Source organism: Amblyomma maculatum, chromosome 1, assembly GCF_055883805.1.
Source record: "Amblyomma maculatum isolate TAMU_Amacu chromosome 1, ASM5588380v1, whole genome shotgun sequence".
Taxonomy (NCBI): Eukaryota; Metazoa; Arthropoda; class Arachnida; order Ixodida; family Ixodidae; genus Amblyomma; species Amblyomma maculatum.
The window spans coordinates 303132704-303159320 of record NC_139344.1 but is presented as its reverse complement, the minus strand read 5'-3'; the positions used below and the strand labels follow the sequence as shown (position 1 = coordinate 303159320).

The following is a 26617-nucleotide window of genomic DNA, read 5'->3' as shown; positions in this document are numbered from 1 at the left end:
GCTACACCCATCCTACTTCCTCAGGAGAAGAACTGCAAAGGCCCAAGGGCTGTGCGAAGGCTAGATAACGCCGCGCTGAAGCATGTCAGTGAGTGATGACCTGACGTTCAGCAGCCGATACGCGTTAAGAGAACTGGCGCAATTGGGCGTACGTTCCGGCGTCAACGCAAAGAGTTACGACAAATGTGCGTCCAAACGATGTCTGGATAAAGATGAATGAGGAACGGAAACGCAAGAGCAAGTTGACAAGCTTGTCGCATTGATTAGGGGAAAGGGTGACACTATCATCATCGGCCTGACTATACCCAGTGCAGGGCGAAGGCCTCTCCCATATTCCACCAACTAACCCGGTCCTGTGCTAGCTGCATCCACTTGACCCCAGCGAACTTGTTAACCTCAAAGCAGAAAGCTGAGTTAGTTGGTTGGAATCCATTTGAAGTTTAAGTCCAGTGCTCAAGACGAGGACACAGAAAAAAGGGACACACAGGACGAGCGCTAAACATCAGCTGAAATTTTTACTTGGACAGAACACACATAAATACAGTTTGGTGGGAGGTGCGCACGCAACACTGAAATAAAAACCAAGAAAACTAGCACGTGGCAAACTCTTTTCAAGATTTTCTCTTTCGACAGGGCGAGAGAAGGCGAGCTAACACAATTATCACGCAAATCTCTCAGTTTAATCTAGTGCCAAGCACACACGTGGCTTGAAATGCTGGCAGTGTTGTGCAAGAAAACCGTCCCCCGCTAACCAACGTACGGTGCTGTCGTTTAGGCACCGTCCCGACTGCCCAACGTAGCACTTCCCACAAGATAGTGGTATGCGGTAGATAACACCAGTTTTGCATTGCGTTCATGGTTGACTGGGCAGGCTGGCTTCTTCGTTCACAGCTTTGCAAATGTGGACCAGCTTATTGGGGGCAGTGAACACTCTTCAGCCGGTGCGAAAGCTGATGAACGTAAGGTAGGGCTGTTCGCCTCAACCCTTCGCCGCCATTTTCACCTGATGATCGAGCGCCCACCAGCCCTGATATCTTTGATCAGGCAATCCGCCACACAGTTTCCAAAGGGGCGTTGGCCAGCCGAACCACTTACACTCTCTGCGATTTTGTGGTCGCACGACCTACTACGCAGGCACGTTTTCGCCATCCCCCGTTTTATCGAAAGCTTTCCTTTTTTGTGCGTGGCATCCAACGAATGTGCCCCGTGTTAAAATACAGACATATCTCTAGAAACTGGAGACACCCGTCTAATGGAACTTGATGAGTAAACCTTAGTTCCGCCGAACACTGCAACCTCTGGTTTTTTACAATCATTTCGGACGTTCACAAAAACAATGAAAACACGCCTAAAACATTTGACTACACTATTTCTTCAGTCAGGCACGTTTCAAAACGCTTGTCAAACTGGGCTAAAAAGATCTCACTGAGTACAGGAGCTATGCAAGAGCCTATGCAGACACCATTTCGTTGCACATAAAACTTGCCATTAAAACGAATAAATGTACACGATAGATAAATACTAATAAAACATCGAGACCCCGCTGACATTCTGAAGTCTCAACCTTCTCATTTCAATTAGCTCTGGGAATAGAATAAAAGATCTCCTCAACGTCTACTGAAAACGCCAAGTTGGCTTCTGAAGCTGAATTCTTTTCTGTCAGAAAATCTTTTCAATTTCTGACTCTGTAGGTATTGGGATAACACGTCTTGCCAAGCCTTTTTCTCAGAAACTATAGCTCTGAGAGGCCTTCTTTGTGGGTTTTTGCTGCAAAGAATACCTTCAGACCCTGCACTTTGGCTGCGTTCACAGACTTATGGAGCGCCCTCAAATTCATGTCCTCACACATTTTCAAAACTTGTGTTTTTACTTTTTTGCCAGATTTTTTTATTGGTATAAAGTTTTGCTCTACCGCTTGTTTGTCCCGCTCCTGATACATTGATTCCGGCAACACAACAAACCCGCCTTCCTTATCTGCGTCAACAACGAAAGAATGTTGTTCCTCAGGCAATGAACAGTGTCCTTAACGGGTAATGTTATCCCACAGGAACCCATTTTTCTGCTCAACAAACAATCGACACTTTCGGAAATATACCTAGTTTTTTCCTCTACATCTGCACTTTGCCCGATCTTTCTAACCATCTAAGTGGCGTCTCATCTGATTACAAAATTTCGGCCAGCGACTCAAAACGCTTTCAAAATTATATAACTTTTTTGCGCCCAACTGCTTCCGCTTTTTTTGCTTTTAAACAAGCACACAACGACGACAGGCCACATCACCACAGAAACTAGATACCGTTTGTTGCCTGTCTAGGCCAAAGCGTCGACACAAAGCGCCCCTTGTTACTCGGCAGCTTGTTGAGAGAAGGCGAGCTAACGAGCTAACAGGGGCGGCACTAGATTAAAGCGAGATATTTGTGAGGCCTTCGACATTCACAGGGAAGGTGATAATTGTGTTAGCTCGACTTCTCTCGCCCTGTCGAAAAAGGAAACTTTACATCTTGAAAAGAGTTTGCCATGCCATGTGTGTGAAAACGACGTATATACTTGACGTCACAGCCCTGACATGGTTTGAGAACCATGAAGCGTCCTTACCTAGCTGGAATCGTTTTGAAGAGAAAATTCGCAGTTGTTTCGGGGATACCCCGGCAAAACGGAAATGCGCTGAGCAGACTTTACTCCATCAAGCCCAAGTGCCTGGAAAAACATGTACAACGTACATACATTGAAGAGGTCCTAAAACTGCAAAGCGGTGAATCCGAGCATGTCTGAAGAAGACAGAGTTGGCCACCTCTTAAATGGCATCGCGGAGGACGTATATAACATTTAATTACAAAAGACAACTTGATTCTCTCACGGCCGTGATCAAGCACTGTCGTACGTTCGCCGCTTTAAAGCTGCGTCGCATAACCCCGAAGTTCGGCCGCTCGCCTAATGTGACCACTGTTGCAAGCGTGGATTTTCACGAGCATTTAGTCGACATGATTCGCCAAATTGTCTGTGATGAACTCTCCCGCCATCAAGATGTTGTGAACTTCAGTGCAATCCCCTGTGATAGCTGCTCCCTGCAGGCAGCTCCCATCCAACGCTCTTCTTGGAGTTCTGAGTTGATTTACGGTCTGGATACTGGCAGATACCGATGCACCCGAAATACAAAGAGAAGACTGCATTTGTGACTCCAGATGGGTTATATTAATTTTAGTGTGGTAATCTTCATCGATATAACCACTGACATGCCTCGCGTGCTGCCGCTCTCAAGGACGAAGAAGTTGTTCGCTGCCTTGCTTTTTCGCCACGCCTGACGCTCCGCTGCGAGTCCCTTCTGAGCGGCTGGATCCATCTGGGTTTACCGAATAAGCACACCCCTACAATTGGTGGAGGTGCTGGGTAGGGACGTCACACAAGACGGTATCACAAAGAGGTAAAAAGGAAACTTCCGCGCGGGCGCAGTCAATAACGGCATGATGAGTGGAAAGGAAATCGTAGCCCAGGATGATGTCGTGTGAGCAGCGAGACAGTACAATAAACTCGATGGTGTATAAGACGTCTTCGATGAGAACACGGGCCGTGCACGCCGCTGAGGGATGAATGCGCTGTGATGAGGCGGTGCAAAGCGAAAAGTCGGAAAGTGCGGTGGTCACCTTACGAAGACGACGGCAAAGAGCTTCACTGATGACGGATACAGCAGCGCCCGTGTCAACAAGAGTGAGTATTGCGACACCGTCGACGAACGCTTGTATTACGTTAGCGGGAGAAGACTGAGGACTTGAAGAGTTCGAACCAAGCGCAGTTCTTGCCCCGGGAACTGCGACTGTTAGTTTCCCTCAACAGCGCCGGCAGAACGTCGGGGAAGCGGTGATGGTGAACGGCGACGAGGGGAAGATGATCGGCGAGTTGTGTACGTTTGATTGTCACGAGATACAAAGTCGGAACTGGGCGGATTTCTCGGCGAGGGCTGGTCTGTATTGTAGGAGTAGTTCCATAGTTCAGGTCGAGAAGGTGGAAGGCGTTGGCGGCAAAGGCGTGCGATATGGCCCGGCAGCCCGCAAGAGTAGCAGATTGGCCGGTTGTCCGCGGTACGCCAAGGGTTCGTAGGGCGTTGGCGTACCCTTGGAATAGGGACATGGAATGCAGACCCAGGCAAAGGCGAAGGAAGGTTGGAAGGAGCGGCCTGGTAGGAAAGAGATGCTGATGGCATGAGCGGCCTGGCCGGAACTTGGGCGTAAGTCAGTGGTGCCGTTACTTGCGCCGGCACGGGGCTGGGCGGCAGCACAGGGCTGGGCGGGAGCATGGAGCTGGGCGGAAGGACATCAGCGATGTGATCTTGAACGGTACGCCGTATGGTAGGGGCCAAAGACGGAGCCATGTCAGGAGCAAGGCGGCCAGTATCCTGTAACTGAGGGACCAGCGATAGCTGGCGGGCGACCTCTTCTCGAACGAAGGCTTTGATTTGCTAAAGTAAAGGGCTGTCCTCTGATGGGGTAGAACCGCCCAGCGCAAGTGTAGAGATGGCGTCGTCTCTAACACCGGACCGCCGGGTAGAAGCGCGCTTCTTACGAAGCACGTCGTAGCTTTGGCAAAGCTTGATCACGTCACTCATCGTGGCAGGATTTTTTACCCAGAGCATTTGGCACGCGTCGTCAGAGATGCCTTTCATGATGTTTTCGATCTTATCCGCTTCGGTCATTAGCGGATCGACACGCTTGCATAGGTCCACGATGTCCTCTATATAACTAGTGAACGACTCTTCGACTTGCTGAGTGCGCTCACGCAAGCGTTGTTCTGCCCGGAGCTTGCGAACTGCAGGGCGGCCGAACACTTCTGCAAAATTCTTTTTAAATGCAGACCAAGATGACAGGTCTGCCTCATGGTTGCGAAACCAGAGGTTCGCCACGTCACTCAGATAAAAGATTACATTGCTTAGCTTGATAGCGTCGTCCCATCTGTTGTAGCTACTGACGCGCTCATATGCCGACAACCAATCGTCGACGTCCTGGTCGGCTGTGCCACTGAAGAGGCACGGATCACGCTGCCGTAGAGCTCCAGAACACAGCACGGTGATTGGGAGGGGCGGCGATGTCGAGGCAGTATCGTCCGGCATGCTGGAAGCAGAGGGCAATGTGCGGCTTCTTAGTTCCAGGGTGGACGGGAACGTACCCAGCAGCACCTGCACCAATTGTAGGGGTGTGCTTATCGGCAAACCCAGATGGATCCAGCCGCTCAGAAGGGACTCGCAGCGGAGCGTCAGGCGTGGCGAAAAAGCAAGGCAGCGAACAACTTCTTCGTCCTTGAGAGCGGCAGCACGCGAGGCATGTCAGTGGTTATATCGATGAAGATTACCACACTACAGAATTTAATGTGATGCTTTTCAGCCTATGCAATGCTCCGGCTGCCTTTGAGAGATTTATGGACACCCTTTTGCGTGGACGAAAGTGGCCAATTTGCATGTGTTACCTAGATGACGTAGTGATTTTCAGGAGGACATTTGCCGAGCGTGACAGCCGTTTAGCTGTTGTACTTAAATGCATGGAGAAAGCCGGTCTCGTGCAGAACTCCAAGACGTGCCGCTTCGGGGAACGTCAGATCGTTGTGCTTGGGCATCTGGTTTACAAAGACGGTGTTTGGCCCGACCCAGAGAAGATTGAAGCTGTCAACTGCGTCAAAGAGCCCAAATCTGTGAAAGAACTCAGGAGCTTCTTGGGACTTTGTTCTTACTTTCGGCGCTTCCTCCCCAAGTTTTCTGACGTAGCCTACCCACTGATATGGCTTTTGCAGAAAGGTATTCCCTTCAAATGGACTCACGAATGTGATTATGCGTTTCCCCAGCTCAAGTTTCTTCTTACATCGCGGCCCACACTGCATGCGTCATTTAAGACCGACAGCTCCCACTGAACTCCACACTGACGCCAGTGGCATCGGCATAGGTGCTGTGCTCATACAACGACATGGCGGGAATCAACACGTGGTCGCTTACGCAAGTCGCACCCTCGACAAGTCTGAACGCAATTATACCATGACGAAGCAAGAGTGCCTTGTCGTCATTTTCGGGGTACAGCGGGTTCGTTCGTATCTTTATGGACGTGCCTCTAAAGTCATCACTGATCATCATTCGCTTTGTTGGCTGGTGAATCTGTGCGACCCCAACGGTCCGTTGGCCCGCTGGGCATTACGCCTTCAGGAGTTCAACTTTACAGTGTCGTACAAAAGTGGCCGCCAACACGCCGACGCTGACTGCCTCTCTCGGCTGCCTATCGCAACTACTCTATGCGACGACAAGTTTGACTATCTTGCCGCCGTTTCCGCACAATTTACGGATCTTGCCACATTCCAGTGAGAACAACGAAAAGATCAAGACTAGGTAGCACTTTTTGAAAAAGCTCATTATCCGGTATCTGCGAACGCTTCCTGCATTCGCGATGGTTTGCTCTACCAAAAAACATTACTTGTCTGACGGTACGCGCTTTCTGCTCGTCGTTCCAGCTAGCCTCTACGCCTCTGTTCTACACGCTATGCACGATGACGTTACAGCTGGGCACTTGGGATTTTCCAGGACCCTTGCCCGCATTAAGGAATGTTTTACTGGCCAAATATGCGTCGAACGACACAGCGTTACGTGACCTCCTGTGTGCCGTGCCAGCGGTTCAAGCTCCCCCCGACTTCTCCGCCGGGCCGCTTACATCCGGTGACACCACCGACCACACTATATGAGCAAGTGGGTGTTGACCTCATAGGCCCGTTTCCTCGCTCGTCCAAAGGCAATCGCTGGGTCATCGTGTGCGTTGATCATCTCACTCGCTACTGTGATACTGCCGCCGTCCCTTCCGCCACCGCCGCTGACGTCTTTCTTTCTTTCTTCTTCACGCTGTCGTCCTCCGTCATGGGCCTCCTCGTGTCCGTGACCGCCAGTTTACGGTCGATTTGGTGGAACAGCTTCTGCGCTATTGTGCTTGCCAGTTGCGTCACTCTACACCATACCACTCAGAGAAATGGCCTCCTCGTTGAACGTACAAACCAGATACTGAGGAACATGCTTGCGATGTAAGTCGACTCGCAGCACAAGAACTGGGATGACGTGCTTCTCTTCATTACATATGCCTATAACACCTCGAAGCATGAAACAACTGCGTATACTCCATTTTTCCTTCTCTACGCCCGTCCGCCTCGACGTTCTCTCGATACCATTTTGCCATTCTGTCCCGACACCGAGCCTTCTATTTCGAGCACCTTTTTATCATCATCATCAGCCTGACTATACCCACTGCAGGGCGAAGGCCTCTCTCATATTTCTCCACTTAACCCGGTTCTGTGCTAGCTGCATCCACTTGACTCCTGCGAACTTCTTAACCTCATCCGCACACCTAACTTTCTGCCGCCCCCTGCTACGCTTTCCTTCCCTTGGAATCCAGTTTGTTACCCTAAGCGACCATCGGTTATCCTCTCTTCGCACTACATGTCCTGCCCATGCCCATTTCTTCTTCTTAATTTCCACTAGAATGTCGGTGACCTGAGTTATTTCTCTGACCCACTCTGCACGCTTCCTATCTCTTAATGTTACCCCTACCATTTTTCGTTCCATAGCCCTCTGAGTTGTCCTCAACTTAAGTAGAACTCTCTTGGTTAGTCTCCACGTTTCAGCCCCTTAGGTGAGTACAGGTAAGATGCAACTGTTATATACTTTCCTCTTTAGCGATACCGGTAAGCCGCTAGTCATAATCTGTGAGTGCTTGCAAAATGCGCTCCATCCCAATCTTATTCTTCTTGTTATTTCTTTTTCATGGTCCTGATCTGCGTTTACTACCTGTCCTAAGTAGATATATTCGCCTACTACTTCCAGTACTTCACTACCTAATGTAAACTGCTGTTCCTTTCCGAGGCTGTTGAACATTACCTTAGTCTTCTGCATATTGATTTTCAAGCCTACCTTTCTACTTTTCCTGTCTAGGTCACCAATCATTATTTGCAGTTCATCCGCCGAATTGCTTAGCAAGGCAAAGTCATCAGCAAATCGAAGATTATTGAGGTATTCTTTATCTTCCCTTATCCCTAACTGCTCCCATTCCAAGTCTCTGAATACTTCCTCTAAGCAAGCTGTGAATAGTACTGGGGAGAGTGTGTCTCCTTGCCTAACACCTTTCTTTATGGGAATTTTATTACTTTCTTTGCGCAGAACTATGGTTGCTGTGCAGCCACTATATATATCTTCCAGCACTTTCACGTACGGCTCGTCTACCCCCTGATTTCGCAATGCCTGCATCACCGTCGAGGTTTCAACTGAGTCAAATGCTTTTTCGTAATCAATGAATGCTATCTATAAGGGCTGGTTATATTCCGAGCATTTTTCTATCACTTGATTGATGGTATGGATATGATCGATAGTAGAGTACCGTTTCCGAAAACCTGCTTAATCCTTTGCTTGATTGCAGTATAAGGTTGTCCTGATTCTATTAGCGATTATCTTAGTAAATACCTTATGCGTAACAGACAGTAAGCTGATTGGTCTGTAATTTTTAAGGTCCTCAGAGTCCCCTTTCTTATGAATGAGGATAATGTTTGCATTCTTCCATGGTTCCGGTACAGTCGATGACACCAGGCACTGTGTATACAGGGTGGCCTGCTTTTCTAACACGATATCCCCCCGTCCTTCAGCAAATCTGTAGTTATCTGATCCTCTCCAGCTGATTTCCCCCTTTTTATAGTTCCTAATGCTTTCTTGACCTCGTCCTTCGTAACTGGTGGAACGTCTGACTGTTTTTCCCTACCGCCAATCTCCTTACGGTCCTGACTACTTTGGCTACTGTAGAGATCTGTATAGAACTCCTCGGCTACTTTGACTATTTTGTCCATATTCGTGATGACATTGCCCTCCTTGTCCCTATCGCATACATCTGGCTTTTGCCTATGGCCAATTTCTTCTTAACCGCTTTAAGGCTTCCCCCGTTCTTTACAGCATGCTCAATTTTCTCCATGTTATACTTCCTTATATCGGCCACCTTGCGCTTGTTGATTAGCTTTGATATCTCGGCCAATTCAATCTGGTTTGTTGGATTGGAACCTTTCATACTCTGGCGTTTCTTAATCAAATCTTTCGTCTCCTTAGACAGCTTACCGGTATCCTCTCTAACTATCCTACCGCCTACTTCTACCGCACATTCAGTAATGATATCTCTGAAATTATTGTTCATTGCTTCTAGGGTAATGTCGCCATCCTCGTTTAGAGCTGAATATCTATTCTGTAGCGAGATCCTGAATTCTTCTGCCCTCCCCCTCACCGCTAATTCGTTGATGGGCTTCTTTCTTACTAATTTGTTGCGTGCCTTCTTCAGATTTTGGACAGAGCATTTCCGTTTCTTAACTCGAACCGGACCGGTGAAGCTCAACCAGAATGACTACACTGGAGCATACCAGTTCACTTAATACGCATGAAAAATACACAATAAAGATTGCAGCTTTTCTGTACATGTGACGCATGCGTTGTTTCACAAATACCTCGGAGCTAAGAAGCCATCCATACGCGTATCGCATAGCATGTTTTGTTTTTCCCTATATGTGTTGTGGCCTACCTTCATTTCTACGACTAAAGAAAAGTATTCGCAGCGCAAATGCAAGGAAAGCTAGCGACAACAAGAATATGCGTAACTGAGCTGACCAGGCGACGCTTCCTCGAATGAATGTCGCAAATGCATTCATTGCTCTGTTGGCGAAGAGATACAATATGACCCTCATCTCTGTAGGGAAAATTCCACGCGTTCGAAGACTTGTTTTGGTTGGGTGGTGGGTTTAACGTCCCAAAGGGACTATGAGAGACGCCGTAGTGGAGGGAAATTTAGACCACCTGGGGTTCTTTAAAGTGCACTGACATTGGAAAAGCGGCCGCTGGAATTCGATCCCGCATCCTTGGGCACAGTAGTCGACCGCCCTAACCACTGCACCACCTCGGCGGACCTCAAGACCATGTGTTCCGGCGTGTTCAGCAACAGCGTTCGATGCTTGGTTGCCATTTCCGACGTCACGCTCTTGCTTTTAGAAAAGTTTACCCATTGCCCAGTGCGATTTGAAATAATGGTGGACTCGCTATTGATGTGTAAACTTGAGTTAGGATAGCGTGACGTAGAGTGCAACTGTTGCGCCTATGCCCTCGCGTAAGCTTCGACAGACTCTTTATAGATAGTCGTCACCATTGGTTGCCTGCGAATGTTTTACCCGTTACTTTTTCTAATTGAAAAAGCAGTTTCTATTAAACTCCAAACTTGCCACCAACGTGACGACATGAAGGCAGGAACCTCACCTCTAGAGTATTCACGCACGCTATCGGCTGAGTTGCGTACAGAATCACGTGCCAGCACAGGCGACTATCATTGGCTATCTCTCATTCCAACGGGACGCAGCGTGGACGTTTTTTTTTTCTATTTTGGCTGCCTTTTCGGCGCAAATGAGCTGGCGAGCGCCAAAGAACACCGCCGACACCCAAGATGGACGCGTACCATTTGTTTCCCCCCTTGGCTCAAGCGCCGCTGGTGTGTTAAACTGGTCTGCGCTGCAGACGACTGCTGTTGGAATCTCACCGCAAACCATGTCATCCTCGCGCAGCTCGGCGACCGCCTTGCCCTTGAGCGCCGCCGGCGTGTGGCAGCGGGTGAAGAGGCCCAACCGCAGGTGGCGGCGCAGCCACGAGGCCAGCCACGACAGCCGGCAGTCGCACGACAGCGGGTTCTCCGACAGCCGCCTGCGCAGCAACCATGTGGCGCATGAGACATCGACGTCCATTTACACTTAGCTCAGGGTTTATGGTATTCTTAAGGACAGTGCTCCTGGGGAAGGCATAACCGGCGTGGTTGGCCAGTGTTCCGGCGTTCTCGAGGAGATGCCATCTGGGGAGATACATGGATTTAACTGCTTACAGGTCGTTATTTTAAACCATGTGGTTGTTGCCCGTGTTTGCTGTGGAGAGAAAATGAAGGCCATCGAGAGAAAAACTCAGTCCAGATTTAAATATTTCACTATCAGCAATGCAGTGCGAAATATTTACCGTCAAAAATATGCACTTTTAGCTCGTAAAGCTGGCTTGCCAGAATGCACATTTTTAAAACTGAGTTGCTGGGCATTATATTATCGCGGAAATAACACTGACTGCTTCTATGGCATAAACAAGCGACGCCGGCTACAGCGTTAAGGGCCCCGTGTCGCAGAAAAGCCGGCGTTGTGGTTGTAACTCAAAAATCAAAAGTAAAAGAAATAATAAATGTTTTGCGGAAACAAGCGCCGTCGAACACACTTCGTCCACGGTGCGAGGCGAGCACGCAACCACTTCGCCCCAGAACCTTTTTTTTATTGCATGGGAAAACATTCGTATAAAAAAAAAAAAAAAACTCCATTTACTTAAAACTGTTCATGTCTCAAGTTAACCCATATCTCAGCCCGACAAAGCACCACCATCAAAACATCAAAATTCTGGGAGGCACACACATACATCTAGGTACGGCAGTCAGTTTGAAGGTTCTTCGCGTGCAGCATATACACTGCTCCCGAAACACTGATTTGGATGATCCTGCAGGCTCGGCATGCCTGCCCATCATACGGTTTTTCCAAAGACTGAACAGTCCCATCCACCCAAATAGATCGTAAGGCACGACAGAGTGTTTGTCAAGAGGCAAAAATTTATTAGTACATGGTGTAATTTCAATGCCCTAGAGTACTGTGTAGTATGTCCCAAAGAACATAGCCTCACGGCACAGAATAAAGCAATGATCAATTGTCTCAGGCACGTTACAGAGACGGCAATTCACCGTCCATGGCACAAATATCTTATCATGAAGAAATGGCTTGACAGGCAATCGTGTGTAGCTTGAAAAAGAACATTTTTGTTCATCTCGGAATAAAGGTGGACTTAACCTATGCATTGCCTCCTTATGTTTAGGTGCGTCATTGGAAAGAAACCAATTACGAAAGTAATAGTTAGAGGCGAGTAGCAAAGAACTTACCTGCGATGCGGCGCTCACTGGACTTTTCCTTCGATCGTACGGTGCTGCCGCGACAGATGGCGCGAGCCACCAGCCGATTCAAATTCGTAGACATCCATTCATCTTCTTCAAAGCATTGAGGTTATGGCGTTCAACTCTTAAAGGCGAAGCGTCCTCCAATTTGTTTTAATACTTGAGACAAAAACATGTGACAAAAACAGCGCGTAGCAAAGGGACAAGACACAAGCGCTGTCCTGGTTAATTTCCTTTCTAGTACCTCGGGCTGTTTTCAACAGCGCTTGTGTCTTGTCCCTTTGCTATGCGCTGTTTTTGTCACAGATGGATAACCAAGTTGCCCAAGCTGCTGTCCTGTTTTAATATGTCGTCGCATTGCATTTAAAATAACGAGATGTAAACAGCTAAAAACAACATCCTGTATATGATGAAAAAAAGCAAAGCGCCACTCACACAACGCGCAGCTTTTTCATGTTGTCGAACAGGTCCTTGCCCAGAGTTGTCAGGTTATTCCTGTTGAGGGTCCTGAAACGGGAAATGCTGGCTGACGCACACATGAAATGCATTGCTGAAGAGAGCCCCACCAGAGCGAAAGCACAGCATGCAGGTTCACCTCGCTGAGTAAAAAGGAAAATTAGAGGAGCCTTGCTGAGTGGGCTGTGCTGCAGTTGTGGCAATCAATCAAGCCCCTCTCAAAGTATTATATTAATCAACAGTGACGAAACCCAACGACACTTGATTCCAGAAGGGCGCCGAACCACTACACATAAATCTTTCAAGAAGCACCCATAAGACACAGGGTGGCACGACAAAGGTAAAGCAAACAAAAGTGAGCCGATACGGTCCGAAAACCAAACTCACGGCCACGATTTGGAAGGGTGAAGCAAGATGTATGTTATCTCTCCTTACCAGCGCGTTTTCACATGCTTACACATAATTTACCAAACACCGCCTGTTTTAACTTTTAGCTTCACAACGTTTGCCTTTCGTCCGTTTCAGATCTGTTTCACCTTTATTACCGGTGTGTTATGATCCATTATCGTCGTACTTAGACCAATAGCGTCGTCTTCCTGTGTTTAAACTTGCTGCGTTGTGGATGATCTGTGCTTTTCTTCGAACACCCTCGGTTTAAAACTTTTCATTTTTCTTCTAGGTGTGGAGTATTTCTTCCGGGTGGCCTTTCGACGCAGCGAGGGTGCACAAGGCTTTTATCTCAAGTGGCACGAAAGGAAGCGCCATCCATCCACTTATGAAGGTGCCATTCCAAGTCCACGCAGGGAGATTACAGCTTAATTGGTCTCCCGTGTGCTCATGAAAACAGCGTAAATGAATAGGACATTTTGTTCTCCCTATTTTGGGGAGCCGTCCAATGACAGGGTCGCTTTCTAGCTGGCCATTTTGAACATTGTAGTTTTTAGTTATTCGTACGTAGTAAAGGCGGAAAAGGTAATTCTCGCGTGCTTTGTGCAACACGCGTGGGGCGTGTAATTTTAGTATCCTCCATTGAAGGAAAAAAACAGTGCACGTGAAAATGCTGCTACTTACAAGATCTCCATGTTCTTCAGGCCGCGAAGAGCTGCGTCATCAATGCAGGAAATCTCATTGTTGTCCACTTGACTGAGAAAAAACAGATATTGAAGGCGATTAACTATAGAAATTGTTTAACCAACTATTAAACGATTACATATTCAACTACATTGAAGGAGCCAAGGTAGGAGATATTTGTTTTATGTTTTCAAGTTCAAATTGGGGGACAAGAATGATTTAGGGAGAGAGAATATTAAATCCAAAGCGGAAGGGAAAACAACCTGCCGTTGTTTTTCATTGCGCTTTGAATTTATTCTTTCTCCCTAATTAATCACAGGACTAATTCTTGTCAGTATACACGTGAAAACACAAAAAAATATCCCTGGACTCGTAGACTGCTTGTATCATAACGAGCCCACTCTTTCTGCTCAACGGTATTGAGAAAGGGCGCGACACGTCGTATTGCTTGTGCCTTCAAACACTTATACAACGGAAGCAGAAATGTTCGATGACTGTATCAGTTTATTTGGCTACGTAATGCCTGCCGCTTACCCCTAGGTGCATTGTTGACCCCATGTGCGAAAACTCTTGAGCATATTGACAGGGATATTTAGAACAGCTTCTCGAATCACCAATTCGCAAAAAGTCCTAGACATTGACATGGCCTTCAATCGACCGTGTTTCTCCCCGAAACTTTTAATAAAGCTGCAGAAAATGCTTAAAAATGATTCACTGCTTGCATGGATTTCTGCGTATTTGTCATTACGGCGACAGAGTGTGTTTACTGATGGCGCGCGGCTGAACACCTATTAACTCGGGCATTCCACAGGGATCCGCCCTTGGGCCCCTTGTCTATTTAATATTTATCAATAATTAAATAAAACAAGTGAACGTAAAAAAGGGATATTTGCAGATGACTGCATATTACATCAAGAAATCAAAAGCCTAAATGACCAGGTTTGTTTGAACTGCTCATTGGACAAAGTAGGAGCGTGGTGCGCCACATGCAAATGACTATCAATGCAAAGAAAACGGTCGCTGTGTCAATTACACGAGAACCCTTTAAAATGTTCTTATATAGCATCAGTGGTGAGTTTTGTATTTACATCCGACCTCAGATGGAACGAACATATATTTCAAAATGCGCAAGCTTGGAGGTCGCTACCACAAAACATATATTACACCAATTCTTCAATAGTATTGGGCCCATACACCCAGAAAAATATCACACAGATAGAAAGTATCCAAAGAAAATCGGTTAGGTTTGTATTTCATTGCTATAGCTGGCAAGTATCTCTGACAATTGGTATAAAGAAAGCAACCTTGGAGACGCTTAAATTACGACGGTTTACAAAGGCAGACTGAAATACATGTATTTATTTACTTTATCACGATATGCTGGGACAAGATAAGGATGTGTAGATGAATTCAGTTTCTAGGTGCCCAAAATGATCAAATCAATTCAATTAGTTTCGACAGTGAGCGAGTGGAATGCACCGCCAGTACAGTCATTCTGCGGCAGCATCTACACTGCGTACCATCGAGCGCTCCGTTTTCACAGATTTCGTTTCCTGCTCAAGCGTTCGAGCATGCCATTTATGCGCCATGTCACGTCTCCATTTTTCGTGCTTGATTTCTTTTTTGATAGCTGGAATTGATCAAGAAGTGTTAGGCTGGCAACTTGTTCTGCACCTGTCCTGAGCAAACTTACTCCGAGTGGTCGTTGTATCACTGCATTTTTTTTATGTAATGCTTTTTCTCCTCTCTATTTTGTTCCCGTATGTTATTCTGCCCACTCCTGCCCCAAGACTGAGGCCGGCAGCATATTGTAAATAAATAAATAAACAAGATTTTGACCGGCGATGCGTGGTCTTGTGTGGTATACAAGACATTCGGTGCTTTGTGAGGGGCTGTGTTGCGACACCGGTCACGATGAAGTTAAATGCTGAGCCCCTTTTGTTGCGCAAACCCACGAGCACCTTCGATAACCGACCAGACTGCGCCCTAACCTTGGAGACGTTCGTCCCGCGTTCCTCTGTGAGCGGGCTGTCAATCTTTGCAATGTCTACTGAGATCGCGCATGCACATTACCTGCATGTTGAGGTGGTCCTCCCTAGAACCATGAGGAGCACAACACGTCTGGTCTGCATAGGCGTTAATAACACGCATTGATTTACGTACCTCCTACACTGTGCTTCTAACAGCTCGTTGCATGAAAACAAAACATTTTCATTTCCAGTGTGATGCCTCAGTGAAGAACAACCATGGATATTCCAGAGCAGATTGGGATGAAAAAGGGCTATGAGCCGACAGTCAATCACGTGTAAGAAAAACTTATCCAATTATTTTAGTGTTCTATTACCGACATATAGCGTTTCCCCCACACTAAAGTAGTTCAGTTTATGTAATGAGCACCTCCCTCCGCAGTTGGCGTCGCCTAAAAGCGGCGATGTCTAGTGGCATTGAAGGTGGCACGAACAGTATATGCAAAATATCAATGCAATAGGTCACGACTCTATAGCTGTGACGGGGAAGTAATTGGAATGATAAATTTCCTGCGGTAACAAGAAAGATGAAGTTTGCCCCCAGGCAGCCAAAATGCGCCCTCTGATATGTCGTACACTTTCGGTAGCAAGCAACAACCCTTGCATTTTATAGACCTGATCGTACAAATATGGTGCTGCATTAAGCGTATGAAAAGCAATAAGATGTTAGTAGTTTTTGAGATTATCGACCCAAAAATCACGGGCGGGCAAAGCCAGATCAGCAGAGATTTGTTCCCATAGCTTAAATACGCTAGCCACGACTATACATTATAACAAAGAAAGGCGTCGGCTTCAGACACTCAGACGTAGATAGGTGGCGGGACCTAGCGAGAACAGGTTTATGGTGAGTACAGACAGGTCGAGTTGACCCTGGGTGGAGAATGTTAATGCCTAATGACTTCGTCAAGTGCGTGGCTTTAACAGAGCATTGTCTTCCGGCCGACCCGGAACAGCGATGACGTAAATGAGTACGGTTATCGTTCAACATCGGTCACACGACTTAATCATCGCGCAGGGATGAGGTGCCCTTTTAAAGGAGTGCCGTTGCGTGTGGTTCGAAAGACACAGCTGTCTTCGGCCAGTTAGCTAGCTCAAAATGGGCACACTGTTATACTGACGCTCATCTCCGGGGTGGTTCATGCAGTTCAAGCCTTCCCCCGAGAACAATTAACTGAGAAGCTTTTCCACGACAAATACGGCGAGAAATTAGGAGCTCGTGTACGTCAAATTTTCTCAGCGGACGTCTAACCATTGCTTTCTCGATGTAGACAAACGGTAGAAACTCCCAAATTTCAGTCACCTGTTGTTTATTCACGACAAAATGCGTTTTCGTATTTCGCCCACACCACAAAGCGCCGCCAATCAGGGACGTTCGGGTCAGCAGCATGGAGCCAAAACGAATAAAGCACCGCGGAAGCAAAGAAGCTAAATGCAACGTACAAACAGGACACGTGCAAGGCGGACGCAAGCACAGCGGGCCGAGCAATTACGATATTGTCACGTAGTGGTGACAAGGCCGTTGACACCAAAAGAAGACACAGGCTTGATGGTACTGAAATTAACTCTTTATTTGGGCTGACTTGCGCCCACAAAAGAACTAAGCAACTCGCCGGCGGCGATAGCAACACACGTGCTCGTCGATCATCGGACAAAGAATGCCCATCACACTCGTCAACGCTCAATTTAAAGGCTGCTCAGAACAATCTGGATAACGTCGCAAACAGCTACCAGCACGGGCTGGAACATTGTGGAAAGACACCCGAGTGGCCGGAATCTTCGAGATAGATCTCGGTGCATCTTGCGCTACAACGAAACTGATAAAGGTGTGACTAGCGACATCGAACATTAACAAACAAAGATTACGGAACTGATACGCGATCCAGAATCAGAGTGATAAGCCTTTATGCCAGCGGCTGTTAAAAAACAACAAATACAGTTTTGCAGGTTTCGTGGCAATATGAAAAGCGAAAAAAGCATTGGTGACTGAGAGACGCCAACAAACCACGGGAGAAGCGATCTTTCTCACCGACCTCATAGCGCAAGCGAGAAAGCGCACGCGGCGGGACAGATAGGTTATGCGCAGCCGCTCAGAGATGGCGCTGTTCGCCCGCAGCGCCACGATACGATGCCTGGGTCCCCTATTGCTCGGTGTAGGGAAAGGCTGCGACGTGTACTGCTGTAATCGGGAGAATGGGGAGACTGTCAACATGTGCCAAACCGGTTGAAAAGCCGACTGAAAAGGCTGTCTGGCGTTCCATCAAGACAACCGATGGAACGAACGCACACTGGGACCAATAAAAAACGAGAGCGGTGTTCGAGATGACCGGTAATGTCATCGTCCGGCAGGCTCCGTGCCCATCTATCTCCGGGGCGACGTGCGCGCCACTAGCAGCACCTTCGACGTCCAGAGTGGGAATGCGCCCCATAGCAATACAAGTAAAGAGCAGTCTTAAACACGGTTTTATTATTGTACACTGCAAGTACGATGTCGGCCTTCTATGAAGAAAAGACCAGTACGCCCCAAAACATAATGTCTGTGCAGAAAATCGACGGAAGAAGAACGGTCGGGCGGACCTGGACAAAGAAGAAAGGACGTTTGTATGCTTCGCAGAGGTCCTGCTTCGACCGATCCCTGTAAATAAACCCCCGTGCGTACAGCTTTGGCGGAGGTAGCGAACACGGAGCGTTACGTACTGAAGACGGCAATACCGAGCAACCAAGACCATCCACGGCGAACGAGAGCCTCGGACATTCTTTGGAAAACCTAAGGAGGACATTGACAAGTGGCTGAAACACTACGAAAGAGTGAGAAAATATTGCCGCGAAACCTTCAAAACTGTATTTGTTGTTTTTTTTAACAGCCGCCGGCATGCGGGATTATCACTGTGATCCTGGCACGCGTATCGATTCTGTATCCCGTGTTAGTTGATGTTCGTTGTCGCGATACGACGCGTTATCATTTTCTTTGTCGCGAACTATGCGCCGAGATCTGTCTCGAAGATTTCGATCACTTGCGTATGTTTCTACAATGTTCCAGGTTGTGCTAGTAGCAGTTTGCGACGTTATCTAGATTGTTCTGAACAGCCTTTAAATTGAGCATTGACGAGTGTGACGGGCATTCTTTGTTCGACGATCAACGAGCACTTTTGTCGCTATCGCCGTCGTTGAACTGCCTTCAGTGACGCCTACTCCGGCGGCCCCCGGATCCAACTCGTCCTTGGAGTCCCCGCTGCCAGATACAGGGCCCAGGCGCCACGCTTCCAGCTGTGGTGTCCGGGGCTAGGGCAGCCATGAACCTGCCGCCTCCAGACCAGCGACCTACGAAAGCGCAATGCTTTCAGTTCACCCTACCGGAGCCTGCTCCGGCGGACGACCTAATTGATGCACTCGAGGCGGTCGTCGGTGTCGGGGGCCTGCAGTACCTGCAGCACCTCGGCGGAACAAAGTTCCTAGCTGCCGTCTCGTCGATGGCTCAAGCAACTAAGATGGTAGCGGCGGGCACAATCCTCGTCGCTGGAAAGCAAGTACCACTGGCGCAAATGGCTGCTCAAGTGGTTTACGTGACGGTGTTCCGTCTACCCCCGTCAGTGAGCGACGACTCCCTCGCCGCCACTCTAAGTCCGTACGGCAAGGTCCGCGCTGTTACCGAGCCTGTTTTCAAGGGAAAGAGTCATGTGCGTAACGGAGCGAGGCTGGTAAAGCTAGACATGCTCCGGGCACCACCCAACTTCATCACTGTCGCTGGGCGCCGTGCGATGCTGGAGTATCGTGGGATGAAGCGAGTGTGCTCCAAGTGCGGCGCAGAGGGCCATTTTGGTGCTTCCTGCACCGCGGCACGTTGTGGCCGCTGCTCCACGTACGGCCACGAGACAGAGGCGTGCCAAGCAGCGTGTCAACGGTGCGGCGGTAACCACGTGACCAAGGACTGCGTGATGCCGCGCTCGTATGCGGCCGCTGCTACGCCTGATACCATGTCGCACCAAGGTGGAAACGCCGCAGTGACAGTCCTCAATGAGCCCTCGGTAGTGTCCAGTAAAACCCCCACTACACATTCTGAGGGCGAACTGGACAGGGCGTCCACCGCCGCCCTGTCGCCGGAATCCTACGTCAGGAGCTCGGAAGTTACGTCCGACGACGAGTCGTCGCGTGTGTCCTTCTCGTCAGTGACTGACTCGGACGCGTCGCACCTTCCCGCCACACCGACATACGAGGGTGCGGCTCTGAACGCACCCATTACGAAGGAGAGCGCTCTGCCCGAGGCCTATTCGGAGTCGGCGGCTTTCCCCTCCCCTGGAGCTACCGTGCATGCCCAGTCGGAAGACTACAGTCATGAATCCCAGCTTCCCAGAACACCTAGTCTCCTGCCCGGGTCGTTGCGCGCGTTGGGCGCAAGTGCTCCCAAGACCCAACGCACAAGTGTGCGGAAAACATTGCTTTTGGATGGCGCTGACGAAACAAAGCGCCAGCACTCGGCATCGGATGGTGGAGCAAGCGCGACGACGCCCTCGGCTCCAAAAAAGAAGCCGAAGACCGCTGAGAACGACGCACCGATGGATGTCTCGTTTTCCGAGACGTGAGCGCTATGGCGCCACTCTTCAAGGTGACAGGCCATGACGGCCAACCTCATCCTTTCCCGCTTTGCGGTGGCCGAAGCGCCGCTACCTTGGCGCTCCACACCAGCCACTGCTATCTTATGGGTGCTACGGCTTCGCCGGCGCCGGTGGTGAACGATGGACGGTGCGTGCGGTGCAGTGTGTGTTGGTTCGAGTGTGACTGTGTGCTTTCCTCCATAGCCACTCGCTCTGACGGGACGTTTTCGCCGCCTATAGTCCGTGTATCGCCGCTGCCGCGTCGTCGTCGGTCCAGCTAACAGCCGGAACCTCAGCGGGGACCTGTGGGACACCGTCATGCCTTTCCATGGCGCCGACGCAGGGTGCACTCGCAAACTTGGTTCGCAAAACTATATCGTGAGTCCTTCGCCGTTTTGTTTGTTCTCCAGCTGCGTTTCTTTGCTGTTTTGGTTTCATTCACTCATTTGTTATGATGGCTAGGTTTCGCTTTCTTACTTTTAACGTGCAAGGGTTCCGTAATCCCGATAAGCAGCGGCAAGTGCTACACCTTGCACGTTTGTATCAAGTTGATGCTTTGTTTTTGCAGGAACGCAATTTCCGTACACCTGCAGATGTCATTTCCTTTCGTTCTTATTTTATTGTTGATGCCTTTTTTCTTTGACGGACTCGCGGTTTTGCGGCGTGGGTGTCGTTTTTCTTAACCCTGCATTCCGATCGAGTGCTCACTGCACATTCGGTCTCGACGGTCGCTTGATTGCGGTGGACGTTTTTTTGGACGGCCGGAGAACTCGTTTCGTGAACGTTTACGCGCCGGTCACGCGTAGTTTGACGAACGAGTTCTTCAAATCCATTGCACCACATTTTTTGGATGATGTTCCACACGTCCTGCTTGGAGACTAACTGTGTTTTGGACTCATGGCGCGACATCAGGGGGCCCGGACAGGGCACGTCACATTGTCATGCAAAAGAACTGGGGAAGCTTGTCCGCTCCCTGTGCCTTCTGGACACATGGGTCGCACTATATGGGGACAATTTTGTGGCAACGCGCACTAGGGGTCGGAGTGCTAGCCGGCTAGACCGAGTTTATGTCCCCTCTACCCTGCTGGCCTATTTGCATGAGTGTGAGGTGCTGCCCTTTCCTGCAGCGGTCGGAAATATTCGCGACCATCTCCCAGTAATGGTCACTCTACAGGGGGCGCCTGGACGCTCCAACAGCCCACTAATGTGGCGAATGGACGCATCCATACTGCATGATGATGAGTGCATTACTACGATTCACGCGGAACTGCGTGCATTGGTAGCGGATGTGACTGACTTGACTCCCACAGGCTGGGATACCCTCAAGTCACGATGGCGAGACGTTCTCGTGCTCACGGGGAAAGCGCGGCGCGTCCGTGTTACTACGGCGCTTAACGACGTCCTCAGACGTATGCGGATTGTACGCGATGGCGGCGAGTTAACTTTCGCAATGAGAGAGTATCTTGACACACTGCGCACTCGGTATCATCGCATCCTTGAGAACAGCTCCCGCTCATCACGTATGGCAGCAGGTTCACGCATTCCCCTTGTTGACACAGCTGACATTGGTTACGCGCGCTCGCAAGGTCAGTCTAAAGTTCGGCCACCGCAAGTGGATGAAGTAATCTTGGAAGATGGTACTCCCTCTTCAGATGAAGCCGATATGAGCATCTTTTGCGGCCATTTTGCTGCCCTGTTTTCTTCCCAGGGCGTCGACCAACGCGAAGGCTATGAAGAAGCTGTCAGCTCCTTCTGCGGGCCCCTCCCTCAGGTTCCTGAAGAGGCACGCGTGGCACTTACAAGCTACTATGGAGGAGGTGCGCGACGCTTTAGGGGCCATGAATCAGTCAACTGCGCCTGGTCCAGATGGGATAGTGGCAGGTTTTTACACCACCTTTTTCGACATCATCGGAGGTTTGCTTCTTAAGCTTGTAAACGGCTTTCTTTCAAATGGCACGAAACCACCCTCGTTTAGCGCCGGGCGCATCGTCTTGCTCCTAAAGGATGGCTTGACACCATCAAGCTCAGCGTCTTGGCGACCAGTTACCCTCCTGAACACTGTTATAAACTGATTGCCACTCTACTTGTCAGGAGGCTGCGAGCCTACTTAGAGGACCTAGTAAGCCCTTACCAGTCCTGCGCGGTACCTGGTAGGTCGGTGTTTGCTTCCCTTACGTTAACGAGAGATGTATTCGCTTACGCAAATGCCAAAAATGTCAGTGGTATATTCGTTGCTTTAGACCAGGCGAAGGCTTTGGTAACGTAGATCACAGCTATCTCTTTAATGTGCTTAGTTGCTTTGGCTTACCGACTGAATTTGTACGACTCATAAGATCCCTATATAATCGTTTAACCAGCCAACTCGTCCTCAATGGCACCATCGCAGGCAGTTTTGCGGTAACACGAGGGGTAAGAAGGGTGCCCGCTCTCACCGGCCCTTTTCGTGCTTGCTCTGGATCCTTTTCTGCGTAAAGTAGTCGCCGACAAACGAATTCGGGGCTTCCCAATGATAGGACAGGAAACGCTAGTGGTTTCCGCGTAAGCGGATGATATCTGTGTTTTTGTTCGGGACAGCGAGAGCTTCAGAGTCTTCCTATCCACCTTTGACCAATACGCTCTTCTGTCAGGTGCACAGCTCAACCCTAGTAAAAGCCAGGCGCTGCGTTTTGGGTCTTTCAGAGATCCACTGCCTGTGGCGGAGAACTTTGTGGCCGCAGTCCGTGTGTTGGGGATATTGTTCGAAACAAGTGGAGTTTCTTCCCGTACTTGGGAAGAGGTTGTGTTGCGAGCAACACGCGCTCTTTCGGAGGCCGCACTTTTCAGCCTCTCACTAAGGGCAAAAGCCACGGTTGTGAAAACTCGTGTGTGCGCTTTCGCTTTTTATGTGGCACGCGTCGCAATAATTCCGCGCCGTACAGCGGGCCGCCTCGAGTCTCTTGTAGGCGGCTTTGTGTGGGACGGCCGGACTGCGTTGTTTGCCCGTCACTTGTTAACACTGCCGACAAACAGGGGGGGGGGGGCCTTGGATTGCCGTGCATCCCTACTGTGTCGCGGGTGCTGGCAGTGAGGTTAGTGGGTTCACTTCTCACAAGGGAGTCTTACCCAGGGCGCTCACTACTCTTCTACTGGTTAAGCACGGCACGTCGGGATTTCAGCCCTGGAAGGCATGTAGGCCCCCAAGCGGAGAGGCCGTCCTCTTTCTATCGCGCTGTCGCGGGAATGAAAGAGGCGTTAGACGCCGACTTACCTGATGCGAGCCTTACAGACACGCCACCCATTCAGATTAGCGAACAAATCGCGTGTGCACGCCTTACACCGGATGAAGTCCGGATGACAACCATCTCCAAATGGCGGGCATTGGCGACAGGCCGAATGCCCAATGAAGTTGTAGATTTGGAGTGGAACAGGCGCTGGGGGGTTCTTTCCACGCGCCAGCGCCTCGCCAGGTGGGGCGTGGTACCCAACGATAGATGCGCCAATTGTGGTGGCGTAGGAACGTTGCAGCATGTTTTCTTTGAATGTGTTGTTGCACGCACGATGTGGCGCCTCGTGCAGCGCATGTTTAGAGTTCGCGTAGGCTCTGGCACAAGACGCCAGCGTGGCCTTTTTCCACGTTTAGTTGTCGCCGCCACCATGTATGTACTGTGGCGGCGTCGCTGCCTCGCTGAGGCACGTCAGACTCCTGCTCGCGCAATGTACCCAGCGCTGCGGAATGTGCGCCTCGTCATCTGGAAGTACTTGTCTGATCAGCTAGAAAGAGATGGTGAGGCGCGGTTTCTGCGGCGTTGGCATACGCGCTTCTTTGTTGTAGGTGACAACAGGCTGAAGATGCCGGCCTTGCTGTACTAGCCTGCGAGCCTCGTATCCCCTTCCCCCCTTTCTTAAGCTTGTACCCGAGGTCTTGAGTAAGCGCAGTATTCAAGCTTATATTGCGCCTTTATGTGCTGTAATCGGTCGCCCTGTCAAACTGTCTTTTCTTTTGGGGGATAGTTTCCACACCTTGATGTGCATCTGAGTTTTATCTCCCTTAAGAGAAGAGAGGCCCTAGGGACAGCTTTGGCTGTGGTTATTATTACCCTTTGTTTGAGCAGAGTGAATAGCGTGTATTATTGACTACTGTATAAACATCGCACCCACGATCGTCTGTGGTTTCAAATGTACGTTCAAGATACCAAATAAACTTCTCTTTTCTATCGCCACCGCCGAGTTGCTTAGTTCGCTTGCGGGCGCAAGTCAGCCCAATAAAGAGTTAATTTCAGTACCATCAAGCCTGTGTTTTCTTTTGGTGTCAACGGCCTTGTCACCACTACGTGACATCTGGTGGAGGTGCTGCCTTTGATCCTTCAAGCGAGGACCCCAGCCTTGTTCCTGTTACCCTGGAGGAACAGCCAACAGGCCACCGAACCAGTCACCGGCTTCAAGGGCTCCAACCTGAACACGGTCTGCTGCCGGACCCCATTCGATGTCGGAAGGCATCGATGATGACAATGGCCCAGCCTACAGCACCGGTTGTTTTCGTCCAACACCGTGAGCCCCTCTGCTTCCATGGACGACCGGACGAAGATGCGGAAGACTGGATGGACCTTTTCGACCGTGTGGCAGAATTCAACGGCTGGAACGACGCTGCGAAACTCAGGCAAGTCTACTTTGTTCTTCAAGGACATGCCCGAGTTTGGTTCGAAAATCAAGAGACTTCTTTAAAGGATTGGGATATATTCAAAGCAGAGTTCTTGATTGTCTTTGCAAGTTCTGTTTGAAAGGAAAGAGCTGAGGCCCTCCTCCAATCAAGACTTCAACTCCAAAGCGAGCCCGTCCCTGTATACGTAGAGGAGATGACGTGCCTGTTTCGCCGTGCCGACCCTAACATGACCGAAGATGAAAGAGTGAAATTGTTAATGCGAAGCGTTCAAGAGTCGCTTTTTGCAGGACTTGTCCGGAACCCGCCGAAAACTGCGGACGAATTTGAAAGGGAAGCATCGACCATCGGGAAGACGTTGGACACCCCGATGCGCCACTACGAGCGACCACTTCAACCGGACTACTCAAGCAACTACCCCAGCACATCTGCAAGCGGAGGGAACCTTCGGGACCTCATCCGGGAGTTCGTGCGAGAGGAGCTCCGCCGATTGCTGCCATCATCGCAACAACCCCAGGTGGCGACGCTCGCAGACGTCGTCCGTGAAGAAGTCCAGCAGGCGCTGGGCGTTCCTAAAGTGACGGCTGCGACAGTTCCAGCACAAGAGGCAACAGCGATGAACTACGCTGCTGCATTACGTCGCCCAGTCCCCGACGTGATGACTTTCCAAGCCCTCACCGCTATCGTCCTGTTCCTGAAAGTCGCCCCTTGGCCCCCGCCCGCCAACCCTACCAACGACCCCCAAGCCCCAGGAAGTGCGACGCCTGGAGGACAGCGAACAACCGGCCATTATGCTTCCACTGCGGTGGGGCCGGCCACATTCTGCGTCACTGCCTGTCTCGGCGAATCGGTCTCCGCGGATTTGCAGTCGAGGCTCCACGGCCAGGCCCAGATGAACGACCGCAAGAAATCTACAACTATCTGCGTAGAGGTGAGACTGCGCTACCAGGACGTCGGTTCAGGTCCCCATCGCCGTACAGGGCCCGCTTTGCGTCGCCAGGCCGTAACTACGATGACAGTGTGCGCGGAAGGTCTCCAAGCCCGCGCAGGGGAAACTAAATAGAGCGACCTTTGGAGGTGAGGTTACTTTATTGCGAAAACACGACCCCATCGCCGTACAGGGCCCGCTTTGCGTCGCCAGGCCGTAACTACGATGACAGTGTGCGCGGAAGGTCTCCAAGCCCGCGCAGGGGAAACTAAATAGAGCGACCTTTGGAGGTGAGGTTACTTTATTGCGAAAACACGAAGATCCTTTATCGCCGACGATGAGTGACGACGATGCAGCCATTAAATCGCCGATCCACAAGAAAACGTCGACGAGATCACGACCAAACTTCAAGTTGACATCGACATTGCCGCCCAGCGACGTTACGACGGTGTGCCCAGTCCGCGACCTGAGCACAAGACGAAGCAGAGGTCGAGCAACAAAGCCAGCGTACAATACTAGGACGCGAACAAGCGGCCTTGAGGTTGCTGTCGACGGACGCACGGTTACCGGCCTAGTGGACACCGGTGCCGACTATTCTGTCATCAATGGAGCTTTCGCCGCCCAGCTCAAGAAAGTGACGACCACTTGGGACAACCCGCTAATCCGCACCGCTGGTGGAAATCTTATTACGCCGTCGGGGCGTTGCACCGCAAGGGTTACAGTAAATGGACGTACCTACCCTACCAGCTTCGTCGTCCTACAGCACTGTTCCCGCGATATGATTATGGGCATGGATTTTCTGAACGAACATCGAGCGATCATCGCCCTCCGATCCAAACTCATCAAGCTCTCGACCGACAAAGCCATACCTGCTATAAGAACTTCGACGCATCACGTCGCTCTCAACGTCCTCTGCGGAG

General features: G+C 49.9%; 1 protein-coding gene across 1 annotated transcript in view; it reads right to left on the bottom strand.

The window, feature by feature from the left end:
• Positions 1-26617, bottom strand: part of sli (slit guidance ligand) — a 793209-nt gene that overhangs the window by 419332 nt on the left and 347260 nt on the right. The window contains exons 6-8 of the mRNA XM_084583167.1: positions 13518-13589; positions 12426-12497; positions 10563-10723 (exon numbers count right to left, since the gene is read on the bottom strand). Of these exons, the coding sequence (XP_084439293.1) occupies positions 10563-10723; positions 12426-12497; positions 13518-13589 (305 nt within the window). The remainder of the gene's footprint in view (positions 1-10562; positions 10724-12425; positions 12498-13517; positions 13590-26617) is intronic.